Raw genomic sequence first — 18880 nt, forward strand, 5'->3', positions numbered from 1 at the left:
AAGACAGGTTGAAAATCCAAATTAATACGTATTCGGAATCGCGTTTACTCGTTACTTTCTGTGTTTGATGTAGGCTTAGTGTAAGAAGAAAAAACTCATATGCCACATCTCAGAATTCGAAAGGGTCACACTCCTAGCTTATAATGAGTACGGATTGTCATACGAACTGCTGATAATATTATTCGAGATCCAGTGACTGTAATGAGAATTTAAAATAGATCGGTTCAAGACGACCACGCAGAACTGCGGACACAATCTCAATAGCCTCTTTGACCAATGACCGAGACGACAGGCATTTTGTCCACACCGCTGTTCGGTATCGTACACCGACACCACGTACACTTTTTGACGAAATTGAGAGTGTTGCGTAGCCTCAAGTATCCGTACGTATCGTGATATGTCGTGTGAAATGGGATGTTTTTTACATTTACAATGATAATGTGGTAGTCATTCACAGGGTTGAAAGTAGCAGCATTAAAGTGCAGCAATGACACCATTGCTTCGCATTCAGTTGTTGTTTCAACACCGGAATCAGCGCCTACTAGTGGTGCGTTCAACGACGAGGATGACTGCAACAAAGATGGATGCATGTTTTGGTGTGACATTACTTTATGACGAATACCGCTGAATTCATGCTCAGCCGTTAAGAGCTGCTGTTTTGTCAGTGGCGAATGCTCGGACTTATCAATTTCTACATATTTTGTATATCAAGGTTACTCCAAATTTTAATCATCTCATTTTTCCTTTATAACATATTAGTACAATAAGTAGAATCTGCTGACTACTATCATTTACGGTAGTGATCTTATTGGCTAACACTGCATATATATATATATATATATATATATATATAATATATGATTGTGTGTTTATAGCTCATGATGTTCACAGGGATATGTTTTTTACATTAGCTTGACTCGTCTTCTTTTCTGCCCTATACATACTACTTAATAGATTTTATCCTACTTTAGACTGAATCATTATGAACTGAACTAAAGCATAATTAAATTAAAGCCATGAAACTTCTCTAAAGTGATTATCCACAATTATAAAACGATTGGCATTCTCAGAATATATCGTCTTAAACAGGGGATTTAAATGCTGTTACTTAATTAGAAACACCTACATCTTTCAGAGGCATCTTACCGACTTCTCACCATGAGAGACTTTGTTGTATATTAATTTAAAATTAGCCAAATATAAAATAGAATGATGTTGAAGATTTTATTTGAAATACAAATTCCTCTCATGATTTTTATTATGATTGATTCAGAGTAACTGCCAAAAGAAATATTATTTTTATCTAATCATCTTCTTGGATTAGTCTGATGCCGTAAACTCTGTGAAGTTATGGTTCTGCATTAAACAAAAAACAAAATCAGGACTATAAAAACATTCCATTTCTTCTCCCTTTTGTTCAAAATTGGAGTTCTAGTCATAAAAGAAATGAAAAAAATGTAGAATGCTTTTACGGCACGAAAAACACTAAAACTTATCATTGTAGACATGCCCCCAAGAGTTCTGGAAAGAATTCATAAAAGAATAAAAGAAACAGTCTGAAAAGGCCAAGAGAATGCAACTGTATGAAACATCATTAAGTAGAACATGGGCTCAGATTTAGTAAATTGCCCTTTTTTCATGTACTGATAATATTTTCAGAGCACTTTCATGGCATATTGTTATTCAGCCTTGTTTGAACGCAATAATTTCTGTATGTGCTTTGAAAGGGTGAACCGTTATAGACTAGTATATTAATAAAACGGATGCAAAACAAATGAAAAAAAATAATTAAACGAAAACTGACTGTCGTATGAGATGCAGGAAAATTTTTCAGTGAAATTTATTTTCAAATACTAACGTATTTCATTTCACAATAAGTTTAAAAACAGCTATAAAATGAGAAAAATTTAAATTTGCAATTTCACTATATGATCGCGTTAATTGGAGTTCGTTTATTTTTATATAGTAACAATGAAATTGTTATTGCAAAGCACTCGTTAGTTACTTACCTGGAAAGGGTGATAGGATAGCAGTAAAGCACTAAAAATTAATTTGAATTTTTTATGATAACTTGTTTCCTCAGTCTTTCATCTCTCTAGTTCGTTCATTCCAGAAATTTACTTAAATTTCATTTACGCGATAGTAAAGCCTGAATAATATTGTTAACTACTGCAACTTATGCGCTTTTAAGATTGGCCTCTGCATTGATGGAGACGTGATCGCTTTGAAGTTTTGCCCTGCATTTCCTTTGAAACCTTAAGCCCACCAGACACCGTGCCGTAAAGTCCCTGAAGACTGGTAGCTCCGACCGAGGTTCGAATCCCGGCTAACGGGCTGGATGCATGCGCGCTTTCGTGGTTTTCCCCATGTGTAAGGTGTATGCAAACCAATTCCCATAGAAAGACCTTTCCTGAAGCATTCTTTCCTCTAGGCAGAGAGTCCTCGCTTGCTTTGCCGTAATCAAATAAACCAAACCAAACCTCTAAATTGTCACCTGCATAGTAAAAAATCACTGAATTTCTCTAATTAGAATATTTCTAGTTGATTAGATAGAACATGTAAGAGAATTAACCATTTAGGTCAATTATTTTAGCACGTCAATTAACAACTTTTCGTTTCGGTTTGTGCTTTATTTTAGAGCATGAATTAGGAGTTTTGGTTAAATTAAATTTTAGCTATTTGTTTGCTTTAATTTCTTTATTGCCTGTGCAGGCGGTGATTTGATTTCATACTTATGTAACAGAAGGGTTCATATTATATTTACTAATAGTTACTTTAATTTGTTACCCTTTTCTGACAGCGAACAAGAGTCTACTTAAAATGAAGTAACAAAAAGGTTATTCACAGCGTGTTTCTCTACTGAGTGCGCATATTGTTATTTTTGCCAGCTATGTTAATTCTAAATTTCGGCTTTGCATTCTTGCCGCCGAAGTTTAATATCACGCCGGTGTAGGTTTCTGAATGGACCTTCTAAATTAAATTAAATTGTGTAGAAGTATACTAGCTTGTCTTTAAATTTAGTTTAGCTTACTATTATCTTTAGTTTTATCAGAAAAGTGGATGATAGATTTTGTAAGCACGTAATACTGTGCTGTCTGTAAATAACTGAGTTCAACAAAAGGGTCTTTTTTTACCCTTCCCTTGTTGTATTCATTTTCTAGTCTGAGCGAGAAGTCGCTAAACAGAATTTCAGATAAGTCTAGTAGCAGTGCTTGTTAGCCAAGAAGACTAGATCTTACAATATAAACTTAGGGTTTAGCCAAGCAGACGCTAATATTTTTTACGTTTAGAGCTACCACGGCAACTTCAAACAACTACACTCATGTCCATAAATTAAGGATAATTCGGAGTCACGCGGAAATCGAACTCTAAAATAAATATATCACCTGTAAAATCACTACACACATCTTCAAGAATCATATGCAAATTCCAGGAAGTAACCAGATGACACCGATGGTACGTCACAATGACGAGAGTGTAAGAGAATGATGTATAAGAGTACAGGCAAAGAAATAAAATTGTTCGCAGCCGCTTTATAAGCATTTCAGTGCAATAACCGAATAGTTATGACACAAAGGACGCATTTGGATGATTTTTTACGTGGTAGAATTATCGGCCGTCTGGAATGTAAGCGTACCCAACTGGAAGTATCAGACGAACTTGGAATTGCCCAGAGTGTCATCTCCAGGCTTTGGCAACGATTCCAAGATGATGGTAATGTGAGTAGACGTTACAGCACAGGTCGCTCCAGAGGTACAAACGCCGAATGAGGACCGGTATTTGGCAGTTACTGCCAAAAGAAACAGACTGAGCACAGCCTCAGACCTGTCTCGTCAGCTCTCTTCAGCCACTGGTACAACAATTTCAAGGCAGACCGTGTACAGACGCTTAGGGCAGATTGTTTTATATGCTCGTGGGCCTGTCAGATGCGTTCCACTTACTGCAACTCACTGTCGCCTGCGGTTAGCCTGGAGTAGAGAGCCTGCATTGTGGACACCGCAACAATGGACTTGTGTGATGTTTTCCGACGAGTCCAGGTTTAGCTTGCAGTCTGATTCTCGCCGGACTTTCATATGGAGAGCTCCAGGTACCCGTTACCACCAAGAAAACAACACCGTTACGGTGGTGCAGGAGTGCTCGTTTGGGATGGAATTATTCTGAGTTCCAGAACTGACCTGCATGTTCAAACTGGAACCATGACAAGCCAAACCTATCGGGACGTCATTCTGGAACAACATGTACGTTTGTTTCGGGGCGCCATGGGCGCACAATTTGTGTTTATGGATGACAACGCCCGCCCTCACCGTGCAAACATCGTAAGCGAATACCTTCAATCGGAGGATATCACACGTATTGACTGGCCAACATTCTCACCGGACTTGAATCCAGTAGATAACTTGTACTACATGCTTGACCGACGAGTTGCGGCCCGTCAACCTCCTCCTACATGTCTACCGAAACTTCGGAGAGCATTGCTTTTTGAGTCGTGTAATATCCCCCAAGATCAGATCGATAATTTGTTTCTCAGCATGCCTAGGCGTTGTACGGACTGTATTGCATCGTCTGGGAGACATACAATGTATTAACAATCGTACCAACCATGTAATATTGGTTTTTTGTAAATAGGTGTTTTTTGTAATTTGCTCCAGGGAGAAAAAATCGCTAATTTTTTTAATAATATCAAATATATAGCATCTTTTTTTGCTCTTTACCTTTTGTTTAATAAATAAGCTTTACAAATAAGTCAAATTTGTTTTGCTTCTAACTCTTGCTTTGCCTAATTGTGCATTATCCTTAATTTATGGACATGAGTGTAGTTATTTATAGCCCTAAGTATCGAGCTCAGGATGTGTTTGCCAGTATTTCTGTACATAAGTCGCTTGGCTGACTTTTCGTTATCTACCTATAAACTCAAATTACTAGACTCTGTATTGGTGAAACTAGAGAAGACATACGCATCAGTATTTATTCCGTAAGAATTTTTCGAATTTTGTGTTTCAGTGGCTAATTTAATATTACATAGAATAACTCTTTCAGACCTTTCTGTAAAAGGGACAAATGTCAAGGCATCCGAAATATTGGTTTGAAATTTGCATTTTTCTTCATACAAGAGACTTTTTCCCCACTTAATAACTTAATTATGCCGAGTACTCTGATATTGGTTTAGCCTGGTTCGATTGTGGCGTTATGTTTGAGTTCCTATAACAAATCTTTATTTAATTTTCATCTTTTCTATTTGCCATATTTTGCCACGAGGTTCGCTCATACGAGAATTTATGCAGATTTGAGTGACAAGCAGTTTTATTACAAAGTTGGAAGAGCTGCGCATATTTGCATGCGAGAGTTTTGGTGTTCACGCCGACTCTGCCTACTCTGGAATTTCTGTTTGTTGAAGAGCCACCACTCTCTCGAGCTAGACCCAAACGTGAAAAGAGAGATTTGGTTTGAAGTTTTGTGAATTACTGTTGCTATCTTAAGTGTTAATCATGTAGCTGGTAGGATAAGTTTCACTCTTTGAAAAAATAGAGCAGTTTCAGGAATTCAGGAAATGGTAGGTAAAATAAAATTAATATATATTACACGTATGTATATTTGTGTGTAGTATTTGTTTGAAACGTTTATCTTCCTTAATGGTCAGAACTCACCCTCGGAATCAACTTAACAACTAAAGCAAATAAGATTACTATGTAACACATATCGGGAGTTTGCCTAATCTTTGTAAGATGGCTAACAAAGATTAGGCAAACTCCCGATATGTGTTACATAGTAATAGCAAGCCGTTTCTAATCTAAAAATGTCTTTTTCCATATTCGAAATCTACTTTTTTTAATTTAAAAAGGATGCCTCGTCCATCTCCGCATCTACGACAGAAGATCTGTAATGGTAAATAAGTATATAGATGAGGTTCTGCGTGTCCACGTACTTCAGGTTAGAGGCTATTTTAGTGTCAGTAGCTGATGGATTGCTCAAAACCAATTGCCCGGCAATTACTGAGGAATTTTCCGCGCCAAAAATGACAATTAAAAGTCCTGAAATGTCGCATTTACAGTCGGATAGCTTTGACCAGCAAGCTGATTAGAAATTCGTCTGCTTAAAACGCTCTTCCAGTCTCAAACTAGGCAGTGCTAAATATTCATCAACTGCATTAACCCGATTCAAATCTATCGACTATTCTCTATTTCCAGCTTTCGTATAAATAATGAATGATATGTCGCATTCGCTACCGTATTCTGTGTATGAAAACATGCTCAAGTATACGTTTTCATACTAGGTAGCATATTTATTATTATAAATATTTAGAGTTTATTATTATAAATAATTGTTATATACAGTTTGTTATTATAAACATTCAGATTAATTAAACTTTTTGTAAAAAATATCTGTTAGCTTAGTATATGAAAGTTTTCTATAGATGCACCCTAATATTTCTGATCAATTTTTAAAAACTTTAATTATAGCTTCATTTATTTTGATTCTGAATTCTCATCCTTAAACATACGGATCATACCTTACAAGATTACAGCTCTCTTTTATGTTTCTGTTCTGAATTGCAAAGTTGCCAAGTATTCATTAATTCATTAAAAGTATTGAAATTTAGGTAAATTATTAGTAAAAACACGAAAAAGAAAATGATTTCTCTATCAGAATGTTATCAGTATATATTAATTAGAAGGAAATTCATGAACTAATTAATTTTTCATCGAGATAATTAATTAGCTCTCTTTTCAGTCCGTAACTTAAGGTTTACTTTTCCAATTAAAATTTCTGAAAGATAAACATGACACTTATCAAATAATACACTGAATTTTATTCCATAAAATTATAAGTTTTCAAGATGTCTACTGTTGCGAAGACGCAGTTATTCTTCTGAGTCAGTTAAATATATGAAAGATACATTAAATATATTACATACAACGAGTCTTTGTATGTGCTATACATGGCTTACTATATCAAATTTGCTGTGAATGCACCTTATCCTTTTATTTGTAACAATGTTTCCCAATCATATGACCTAATGTTTCAATTAGCAGCACTTGGAGTTTGTTTATATATTTTAAGACATCATCATCTCCTCATTCTACTGTGTGAATTTCCTTTGTTTTGGCTTGCTCTAAATGAAAATGTTAATTCATTTGTGATGGAGTTTTCACAACTACATAACGTTTCAGAAAAGTGCAAAAATTAAAAACCGGAATTTTTGTTTCATTCAGGTATAATTTCTAGATTCCTCAATAGCACATTTAAATAGATTTTTGCGAATACTTGCAGAAATATTTCTGTTCGTGAAATGAATTCCAAGGCTATCATTTTAAGAGAGAAGATAACTTTGTGTAGAGATTTCTCAAAGAAAATGGCTCACTTTCACTTTACATATGGCAAAAGGTATGAAATACCCATGAGGTCAATTGTTCTTAGGATTTGAATTCAGTCTGAATTTATCGGCATTCATTGGTTTTATCAACTTGCACATGGCTACTAAATGAGAACAAAGATAATGATTTTTCTCACCCTGGGGGATCTTCTCAGGACTGATTTTATGGCCTTCTTGTTGAAGATTTTTTCCCTGTTTCTTCCTGTATACTTCTAAATCTCCAATAATATTTTCAGACGAAATTTCATCTTTAGGCTAGTCACACAGTAAATCATTCTCATTTCTTCATTTGAAATGTGACATGATAGCCACTTTTTCTTTACGTGAATGGTTATGAAGTTAGTTCTAAATTCGAATCAAGGTGAATGGGCTGGCAGTATGGTACGTTTTTGTGGTTTTCTCCATATCTAACGAGTATAACAACCAGTTTTCATCCGAAAGTCACCATGAAGGCATTCTTCCCTCTTAGACAGATATCTGTTGTGAGATTTGTCGAATGGTAATAACCATAACCTTCACCTGCGCTCACTAACGGTCCAGAGAAAAAATTGCTGAACACTCGTATTTCGATCTGTGTTCAATATCGCAGCGAATGGTTTCGTTATTATGGCAGTTTTCCCGGGTTTCTCCATGTGTAACGTGAATACGAATCAGGTTCCTTTAACCCATTTTTTTGCGGAAGCATTTTGTACCTTGAGCAGGTCGCAATAGTAGGCTTTGCTATAATCCAAATAACTTTATTTAGTCTATTTTTACTTCCTTGTACGAAGTAAAAAGGAAGTATTGTAATCGCGAAAAGCTTCAAGCAGCATATTTCAACGAAAATATCCACTTTGACCGCTTTCGAATGCAATTTAACGATGTTTTTGCGCGATATCTGTACGTAAGGACAGAATAAAAGACTCTTTTCCTCCAAAAAAACTAAAAAACTAATTTAAAATGAATTCTGAAGAGAATTTTTCGTGGCGTCTGTACGAACGTATGTACGTAAGTGCGTACGAACGTACGTACGTATCTCGCATAACTCAAAAACGAGTAGCCTCAGAACGTTGACATTTTGTATATAAGACTACTATAACATGTAGATGTGCAGCTCGTATTTTGGTTTCAATCGGCCGCGCCAAACGTATATAAATATCTTTATAAATATATCCACTCTGTTACCCGGCTCAGTAATCTCAGTTTCTTTACTCTTATATGTTTGTAAATTATACATTTTTTTCTTTAAAAATGATTGAATTATGTTGTTTTTATCTTCCGGTTAAGGTTTTTATGCCTTTCGTAATTCTGGAAGCAATATTTGTACAATTATAAACAATTTAAAAGCTGTTTAAGTGTGGTTCAGTTTTAAATAACATGGCGGACATATTTGTTTACATTTGAAACAGCAGAATTGTAGATTTGTTGCCAATCTAGAGAGACTAAACTTCGCAACACAAAAATAACGCCTTCATTTATTATTGCAAATTAAATCATGCTTTATCCTTTGTGGAAATTTTTTTCGAGGAAATAAGTGTTTAAGATTTACTTTGTAATTTTTAATACAGATATTTTGAGTTTTTATGTATTTTTGCCTTGTCGCGAAGTGAAAACTGAATTAATTGAATGAGAAACACTCAATCGTCTGTGAAAAACTGTTTCTTTTTTGTTTGTTTGCTTAATTTCTTTTATACATAGTTCTAGCTTTATTATAGTATTTGAATAGAACATGTGGCAACGATAAGATAATTCTTTAAATGCTATAAATTTTGTGCATTCTGAGTTATAATATGAACGAAACATAATACTGTTAAGTAAACCTAGCGCCAGAGTGTCGCTATGGTAAACAAAGTGAATTTTAAAGAATGCATTTATTCTATTGTGGTTTATGCGCTGTCGGCGAAGTAGGTTTAATTCAATCTAATAAGTTTAAATGAAATGCAAGAAAAAATGCGTATAATTTAATATTCCGTACAAAGAAGTCATGTGGTGTACACATCAGATTTTTTAATTTGTAAAAACATCTACTTTCTGTGGAAAGATAACTGTGTGAGTGTGAATATCTTTACTTTCACAGAGATTTAAATAATTGTTATCATTCATCGCATTACTTTTGCAAGTGCTTATCCAAGAGATAAGAAAGCTACTGCATTAAAATGGTTGTAAAAGAAAACCCAAAAGTTATCACACTGGAAATTATTGCCTAACTTAGTTTTTAATTATTAGTTATCGTGTTCTTTTATCTAGTATACGAAATAAAAAATTTCAGCTTTATAGTTTGGAAACTGCTCATTTATACCTTGTCTGTTCTAGCCATAATTTTATTTGACAACCTCAATTATTTGGCAAACGTAGTATTTATATAAATAAAATCCAACATAAATAATTTTACAATGTTAATCAAACATATTCATTGTATATTACTACATATCTGTTTAGTTTCTGAAGTGTCGTTAAAATGATATTTGTATCCCACTACGATAATTTTTTCATTACTCTTAGAACTGGAAAAATGACTTGTATGGTAAAATATACTGCTGTGAAAAAAATTACATCATTATTTGCTAAATACAAAACTAATAAATATAAAAAATTGTGAGAGAACTTGAATTAGATTTTACTAAAATTTACCACTCTTTTCAAAAGGGAAAATTTTAAGAATTATCAATTCATTTCATATGATAAGAATATAATTTATAAAGCCAAATTTGGACTTCTGCTGCACGTATAATTCAATCAATTACAGTGTTTTTAAAATAAATTGCTTTTAAAGCAATAACGGCAGAAATGAATTTATGAGCGCACGTGGTAGACAGGAATGTGCTGTTTTGCTCAATTTTAAAATTTCTTCATGCATGCGCTCTGATTTAATTTGGACTCTTTCCTTTCAGATCCTCCATCTGTGCGTGTACAACCTGCTGAAGGCCTCATTGTCAATGAAACGGGAGAGGCAGTTCTATCTTGCAATTTCAGTGCCAATCCTCCCAACGTGACCGAGGTCACATGGTACAAAGACGGGAAGCAGATGCAGCCCTCAGCTCCCTTGACCATTTCATCGCCTCTGAATCAGAAATCGTCTTCCAGCTCCTCTAGCGGATCAACTTTATTTGTTCCCAGTCCCCAATTGATTTTGAGGAGGGTGTCCAGATCCGATGCGGGCTCTTATTCTTGTCACGTAAGGAACGCCTTTGGGAGGGGTAATTCCAGCAATGCTGTCACCCTCGACGTACTCTGTAAGTATCTCAATGTACCAATTATTTGGATTATTGCAATTCCATTCGCAGCCTCTGATGCATTTCCAAGAAATGAACAAACAAACCGAAACCGAGTTTAATTCAGTAATGCACACATTGTGAGCACTTTTTGACTTTAACCTGTGATCAGTTTGATGAGCTACAGACATAAGTTGAATAAACTAAGTGGCATAGCTAACTGCTTATCAAAATCAATACCTTATAAAACGTATATAATTATTATATGAAGCCTGTAAAAATAGCAAATGATATCCGACAATAATTTTTCGATTACAATCAGTTAACTACAATTTAACAGCAAGAGATGCAAAATAAGAAAAATCTTAATCTAAGGCTTTCATTTCATAGAACTCACGATAATAATGAAATATGATGTATAACAGATCTTCTCATATCAGTTTTTTTCAATTTACATTGTCGTTACAATGCAGGTACTGAAGGACGACTAGAAACTGTTTTCTTGTGCAAGCGTAAGGAAAACACTTATTTATCCTGAGTTGCTTAGCCTTCAACTCATATTCAGTTCTTATTTGTTTGTAAATTTATAATGACAGGTGAAATGAATTTGTTTTCCTTTTTGGCAACTGTAGAATTGTACTCCTATAAATGCTTTACAGCAACTGAAATTGAATTATAAAACATTCTTGAAACTTATTAAAAAAGGCTTTCTTCCCCTTCTAAATTATAGTTTTCTACAAATAGTAGCTTTTCCGTTATGAAATGACGGTATTAATGATATAGCAAGGAACATGAGCTATTTCTGTTTGATTTTAAATATTTGAATTTTATTTGATTTTTCTTTAACGTTGTTCGAGCAGTATGACCCCATACGTTTCAGGCGTATAAAGTTGGAGAGCAAGTACCGTCTTGTAAATAGTAAGCCCGATTCTCTATCAAATCGAATAAGGGAACGTGACTTTATAATTAGTAATTTTGACTAAGTTCACTGATTTTCAACCAAATTTCTAATAATCTCGAAAAGGCAGATAATTTTTTTAGAGGAGAGTTGGCTAAAATTCACTGAAGTGCTCTTCTCTGTCATTTAGACAATTCATATGCTTCTAACAATATTTTCTGGAACCTGTTTGCCTTCTGAATCTGATGAATATTATAATCATTTCATTTGTTTGACGTTCTGGAACTGCTCTCCATATTTAATAAAACAATTTACTAATTTCTCTTTTGATTTAACCTCACTTCCATTAAAACCAAGCTTTTGTGATCTTGATTTCTTCTTGATTGATCTTGATTGATTCATTTGTTCCTCAGAAATTTTCCAATTACGCTGTCGTATCTGCCATGCCCTCTGAATTGGACTACCCAGGCGTTCGTATTTTTTGTCTCAAAAACATTACTTAGTTATCCTCTTTTGTGGTAAGTAAAATCGCGGTATGAAAGATTTTGCCTCAAATCACTTTATCGACCCCAGTTTCTACTGTTAGGATAAGCAAAATAAAATTCTAGCTCAAATCAGTTTCCTTAGCTACTTACTAATACTTAGGCTAAGTAAAATCAAGGTTTTGTCTCAACTCAAATCCCATACCTTTGGAATGTGGGAAGTAGTGTATAAACTAATTCTAAACTGAAACTAATTTTTTTGGTTTATAACATCCTATTAATTGTATCGGAATCTTAAAATTCATAGTTTTAAGTATATCAAAATAACTTGTTTTCCAAAATAAAAGTCTTAAAATTTAGGATTCCTTTTAAATTGCTTTACAAATCGTTGCTATCATTATCTTTAGAACAAAGAATAATTAAATTAAACCTTTCTACATTTTCCAATGTTGAGTGAGTATTTTTCACTCAGCAGTTCGTATAAATGTTGTGAATAAACATGTCCGAGAAGAAGAGTAAAAACATAAATAACCATGCATTCTGAACCTTTTCTACAACTCCAAGCAGTAACAGATTTTACAATTGAAAACATCCAAAGCAAATCCGGATATTATCTTCATCAATTTACATCCAAAATATAAATAGCATTGCCAATATAAAAGAAGTGTGGCAACACCCAACATTTTGTAAACGTAAACATTGGTAATTTGAGTGCGTTTACGCCATACACGTTTTTCCTCTTTGCCTTTTCTAATATAATGTTGCGTGCGTACGGGTTCGTTATGAAATGAATGCACAAGTCCGATGAAAAATGAACAAAAATTTATTATTATCACAACAAAAATGCTTAAATTTTCTCAAATTATCATGCAGTATTACAATATCTCACAGTAGTTATCTTTTAACTACTCAAATGTCCAATAGAACGTAATTCAAAACAGCTAAAGAACGCTAATCCGCGAATTCGCTACAATCAACAACAGCAGTTTTCTAAACAACAACAAACTAAACAACTGCTACAAACTGAGATGTTTTCCTCCTTTTATAAGATTTTAAAATCACGCGCTAGAATTTTCCAGCACTTTCTCGAAATCAAAAAGAGATATTTATTTATTTAACGCACGCGCTCTTGTATTTTTAATTTTTTTTGGCTTAGCTTTCTTTTAATATTCGTCACGCGCTGCACTGCGCGAGAAATAAAACCATTTAATTTATAATTGAACTAACATTAGCTTTTTAAATACCAAATTCGTAACACTGCCCCCTTCCCAAGGACTGCACGTCCCGGGCAGTACAATCCCTGGACAGGAAGCTAAACTTACAACTGTGGCATAAATGCAACTGAGGCATAAACATTACATTACAATATCAAACAATATAAACAATAAATGCAATAACTAACTTAAACAAATCAAATGCTATCAAATACTAAATACAAAACAAATACTAAATACAAATCAAATACTAAATACAAATCAAATACTGAATACAAATCAAATACACATTTATAAACAAAAAGGACCATGGTCTGATACTATTTACAATTATTTACATTACGTACTATGGCCATAGTAATGAGCTAACCTGTCGTAAGAGTTCGAAGACTCACGGATCCGAACCACGACGTCATTCGTCTTCAGCACTGTATATGGACCATCCGAAGGTGACTGTAATTTAGGGCTCAGTCTTTTTCGTTGAATTGGGTTCCACAACCACACCTTGTCTCCTTTGTTGGATCTCTGTCTAGTAGCTCTTGTGTCGCATCTGGTCTTCACTTTCTCCGTCGCCAAGTTCACTCGCTTTCGTGCGGAACGGTGCATTACTTCAAAACGGGCCTTGACATCTTGGATGTGTTCCTCAGGCGATGAAGGCGCATCCGTACGGCGATGAAACAGGCGGTCACAAGGCAGACGAAGGTCTCGACCGAAGAGCATCTGAGATGGAGAATAGCTGGTAGTCTGGTGTTTCTTTTCGACCCTAGCATGATTTCGGCTGCTTCTCGAGCTGGTTCTTTCGGACAAAGCGTCGGCATTTCCAGGTGAGGATCCCTTCTTAGGATGGATAGTCATGTCTTCAGATCCTGAAAGCAGTTTGTTGTTTTTCAAGTCTAAGGAAAAATTGTATTTCCTTAAAAAGTTCAATCCGAGTATGCATGGATCTGTAATATCCGCCACATATGCTGTGTGATGGTAGGCGGCACTTCCAAACGTGATGTTTACGTTTAACTTCCCAGTTATGTCGATCTTGTCACCAGACGCAGTCTGAAGGGTAACACAGGATGGCGTCCAAATAAGTTTATCTTTAAACTGTTCAGCTAAATCTTTCCTAATGATGGTAACATTAGCTCCTGTGTCAATGATCATACTGCAAGGAACTCCATCGATATTCCCATTGATGGACAGTCCGTTATTGTTGCCACTCACTGTATAAATTTTAAGAGCTTTAAAACAAGGTTTTTCACTATCTGGCAACCTCCGTTCCTCGATATGGTCACTAATTTGTTTACTGCGTTGTTGCTGGGAAATGGTCTTATTTTCCGTACCTCGGGGTGTTCTGCAGTTTCTTCGTATGTGGCCTTCAACTCCGCAGTTCCAGCACTTAAGAATTAGTTTCTTTTCACTTCTGTTCCGTCTCAAGCCACTGACTTGTCTGGTAAAATCATCTGCTTTATATTCCGTACCCTGGGGTGTTCTGCAATTCCGTCTTAGGTGACCTTCACTACCACATCTCCAACACCTTAGAGCCACTTTCTTCTCGCTCCTACTCCGTATCAAATCTTCGACTTGTCTGGCTAAATCATCTAAACGAGCCATCAGTTGATCCACTGGCTCATGGACTCGCACAGCTCTAACTGGGTAGCGATCTCTACTAGTTGCTTGCTGGGCTGCCTCGAACTTCATGGCGTACAACAGAGCGCTTTTTATGTCCTTTACATCTGCCATTCGAAGAGCTTTCTGTATTTCAGCATCTCGGATGCCGTCGATAAAGTATTGTAAGGATTTCCCTTGTTTCTGTCGGGCATTCCGAAAAGGCGAGATGGGACAGCTTTTCAACATCCGCGGCGAGCTCCTGAAGTGTTTCGGTAGGCTTCTGTTGACGAGATTTTAATTGGAGCCTGCTGTAGTCTTTTAAACATTTCTCGCCGAAGCGCAGCTCCAAAGCGCCGGATAGAGCTTCGAAATCTAGCCTTTGATTTTCGGGAAGCGTCTGCAGGATATCCGCTGCGTCTGCTCTCAGAGAAGCGGCGAGATGACAGGCCTTAGCTTGGGAATCCCATCCATTCGCATCCGCAACGATAGAAAATTGTGTCCTATACACCTGCCAGGATGTCTTCCCATCATATGTAGATAGTTTCAGAACGGAACGAGCAGGCATCGATAAAAATTTAAAACCTTCAGAATTGTTTCCTACCGTCGCTATGCACTTCTTTAGGCTGTCAACTTCTTTCGTGACGGCAGCAGAAACCCTATCATCAATTTGTTGTTCGACGGCAGAAACTCTCTCTTCTATATGTTCTTTTACAGAAGAAATTCTTTCTTCTACTTGTTCTTTTACCGAAGAAACTCTTTCTTCTATTTGTCCAACTTTAGTTTCAACCGCGTCTATTCTGCCTTCCATATCCTCAAATTTATTTTCTATTACGCAGGTAATTTCTCTTTTCATTTCGTCCTGACCTGCTTTCATCTCGTCTTTAAGGGATTTCATCTCTTCCTTAACGCATTCCTGGCCCAATTTCATTTCTTCCTTAACGGATATTTGACCAGCATCCATTTTCTCTTGTACAGCTTTTATATCTTCCTTAACGGAGTTGACAGCTCCTTCCATCTTTTCTTGGAAAGCAGCAAATGCAGTCATCATTTGCCTGAATTGTTCTTCCATCGCTCTTGTTATTGGCATTCAAATCCCACTTCTGACACCAAAAATTGTTGCGTGCGTACGGGTTCGTTATGAAATGAATGCACAAGTCCGATGAAAAATGAACAAAAATTTATTATTATCACAACAAAAATGCTTAAATTTTCTCAAATTATCATGCAGTATTACAATATCTCACAGTAGTTATCTTTTAACTAATCAAATGTCCAATAGAACGTAATTCAAAACAGCTAAAGAACGCTAATCCGCGAATTCGCTACAATCAACAACAGTAGTTTTCTAAACAACAACAAACTAAACAACTGCTACAAACTGAGATGTTTTCCTCCTTTTATAAGATTTTAAAATCACGCGCTAGAATTTTCCAGCACTTTCTCGAAATCAAAAAGAGATATTTATTTATTTAATGCACGCGCTCTTGTATTTTTAATTTTTTTTGGCTTAGCTTTCTTTTAATATTCGTCACGCGCTGCACTGCGCGAGAAATAAAACCATTTAATTTATAATTGAACTAACATTAGCTTTTTAAATACGAAATTCGTAACAATAATATAGTTTCTTGTTTAGTGAAATGCTGCAGCCTGTATCAGTTAATTATTGTAAGAAGGATATATAATTAAGAAACCAGAACAAATCTTTGAAATTTCCTTCTACCCTTTCACAATATATTGTTTATAGTTCTTTGTGATCGTAATTTTGAATTTATTTCACATGAACAGTCATGGCTCTTTCCATATGTCATGTAAAACATAGACAGAAGACTGTACACTCTAGTTACATGAAACAAAAATATCACATCGAAGTATATTTTAAACAAATATTATGAAATAAGGTTTTGTTACAAATACGTTTATTGGAAATGCCAGATATCATTCCATTGAAAATTTGTTTATGAAGAAAATCTGCTTACATCGTAGCTTAAAAGAGTCACTATCATATATTCTAAGTGTCAGCGTAATATATTAACAAAGGAAAGGTCAGAGAAATTATAATTAAACTGTGCAGCAGTTTAAATAGAATGGTGAGCAATTTTAAAAAAGAAATTTGAAAATAAGCTTCTTCTACATTGCTGTAGAATTACATTGTAGAGCCATTAGGTATTTTTTGGAAGCAGGAGAAGTGAAAAATGAGCAACGCCTTCGACGGGAATCGAACCCCGGACTTCTAGAATACGCGCCCAGCATGCTAAGAAGGCGGGAGAAATACCTTATAACATAATTCATATTATAATGCTTTAGCCATTGCATTTCACTAATACTGTGTATTTTTGAAATAGAAAGCTTAAGACAACTGCTGATCAAGCTACTGAATTGATATAATTTTTCAAGCTACAACTGTCCACTTCTTATCTATGTATCACATTCTAATTACCTTCACAATGTTTCCCATTTTTTTACATTATTATTTTGTTGCAATAAGATTACCAATGGCCTCTAAATGTTATATGATATTATAGGCCTCAAACGACTGTTATTTAATACCGCCTTACTCCTAAATGAGTCATTTCATGAATTTATCTTTTTTGCAGATTATATATAAACCTTGGAATTATCCTTGCTATAAATCCTTGCAATATTTTAATAATTTTGAATAATAATGCATTGAAATTAGGACTATTTTTAATTTCACTTTTACATATGAGTGTGTACATGAAGAGGGTACACATTCACAAAATACATGCATTCGTTTTATTCACAGTTAAAATTGATTTATTTTTAAACAATAATATTATGAACACTAGATATTACTTATCCACGCATAATTTAGAGGAAACATTCCTCGAAGGAAATTTAAAATCACTACTCAAGTAAACAAGTAAATAAGAAAACAAGATTGAGTTATAGATAGTATTCATAGTTTTATATATGTAATAATAAAATTCCATAGTCAAGAATACACTTAAAATTCTAACTGTATGTATGTTCTTTTCATTTTTAATGGCGACGGTCTCTTATTTGAAAGTACGTGGAGTTAAATCCACAGCCCCTTAGTCAAGTTGTTTTTCCCGCTTTTTCTACACGTACAGTTATATATTTTTCTGGAAATATTTAAAGCGAACTGGATTGGCTGACGAGGCTGACGTCATTTCTTGGAAGCTCCGCCTTTCCAGAGGCAAAAAAAAGGACTCGCTAAGGAATATCGGGAGCTTTTTCTTAAATGTCACGATGCAGTAAACTTCATACAAAAAGTTATTAGTAATTCGTTTTATTTACTTCGGATATCTGATTTTGTAACTGCTATTCTCCTGAATAATAATAAATGGATCCCGTTTTTTAAACTTATCGTCTGATAATTTAAGCTACGACTACATTTATGATTCTTCACCAATCTTTTATTCTGGACAAAACCTGGTATATCACACACACACACACACATATATATATATGGCAAACTTAGTTTATGAGCATTAGGGGGCTAAAATATATAACGCGATTTACTTGAATACGATTTCTATTTTGCTACCATAGCCTGAACCCGAACCCACACATTTTCGAGGCCTTGATTTAAAATATTCTCTGCTAAAATGTATTCCTTTTTATCGGTAATTTAATTTTACTAGCTAGCTTTTACAGTTCTTTTAGAGTTGTGTTGTTGCTATTTATATTTTTGGCCTTGGCAACAGTAAGTGTTGCTAGGCGACCGCAAACGATTCCAAACAAAGGTTTGATATTTTTAATCATAATTTCTTCAGAACTTTTTGCCATTTTAGCGCGATACGTGTTATTGTTTACAGTAAACTTAAAAATTCATTTCGGGCAAAAAATGGAAGTGACTTCGTGAACATATTCGTGTGATTATTTTTCATAACTTTTGGCAGGGATTATCAAGATAAGTGTGCCTCGATGAACTTAATTCTTTATACAGCAATAAAGCACCATTCTACAGCACCGTAAAAAACTTGTGGTGCTACTTTGGTAGACGGTTGCACGGATTTTGGCGATTTTTTGGCGATTTTTCTTTTAGCGAGTAATACAACTTATGATAAACCCATTGCTGGAAAAGTTATTTATGGTAACCAATACTTTGTTGTCATTTTATTTAAAAAATAATGTGTTTTATT

General features: G+C 34.9%; 1 protein-coding gene across 1 annotated transcript in view; it reads left to right on the forward strand.

The window, feature by feature from the left end:
- LOC118180848 (hemicentin-2-like) overlaps positions 1-18880 on the forward strand; it is a 954557-nt gene that overhangs the window by 620021 nt on the left and 315656 nt on the right. Inside the window, exon 5 of the mRNA XM_085817090.1 lies at positions 10243-10584. Coding sequence (XP_085673216.1) covers positions 10243-10584 — 342 coding nt within the window. The remainder of the gene's footprint in view (positions 1-10242; positions 10585-18880) is intronic.

The sequence above is a fragment of the Stegodyphus dumicola genome, chromosome 5, assembly GCF_044657685.1.
Source record: "Stegodyphus dumicola isolate Sdum_Otavi_A_Nest chromosome 5, ASM4465768v1".
In the NCBI taxonomy this organism is placed as follows: domain Eukaryota; kingdom Metazoa; phylum Arthropoda; class Arachnida; order Araneae; family Eresidae; genus Stegodyphus; species Stegodyphus dumicola.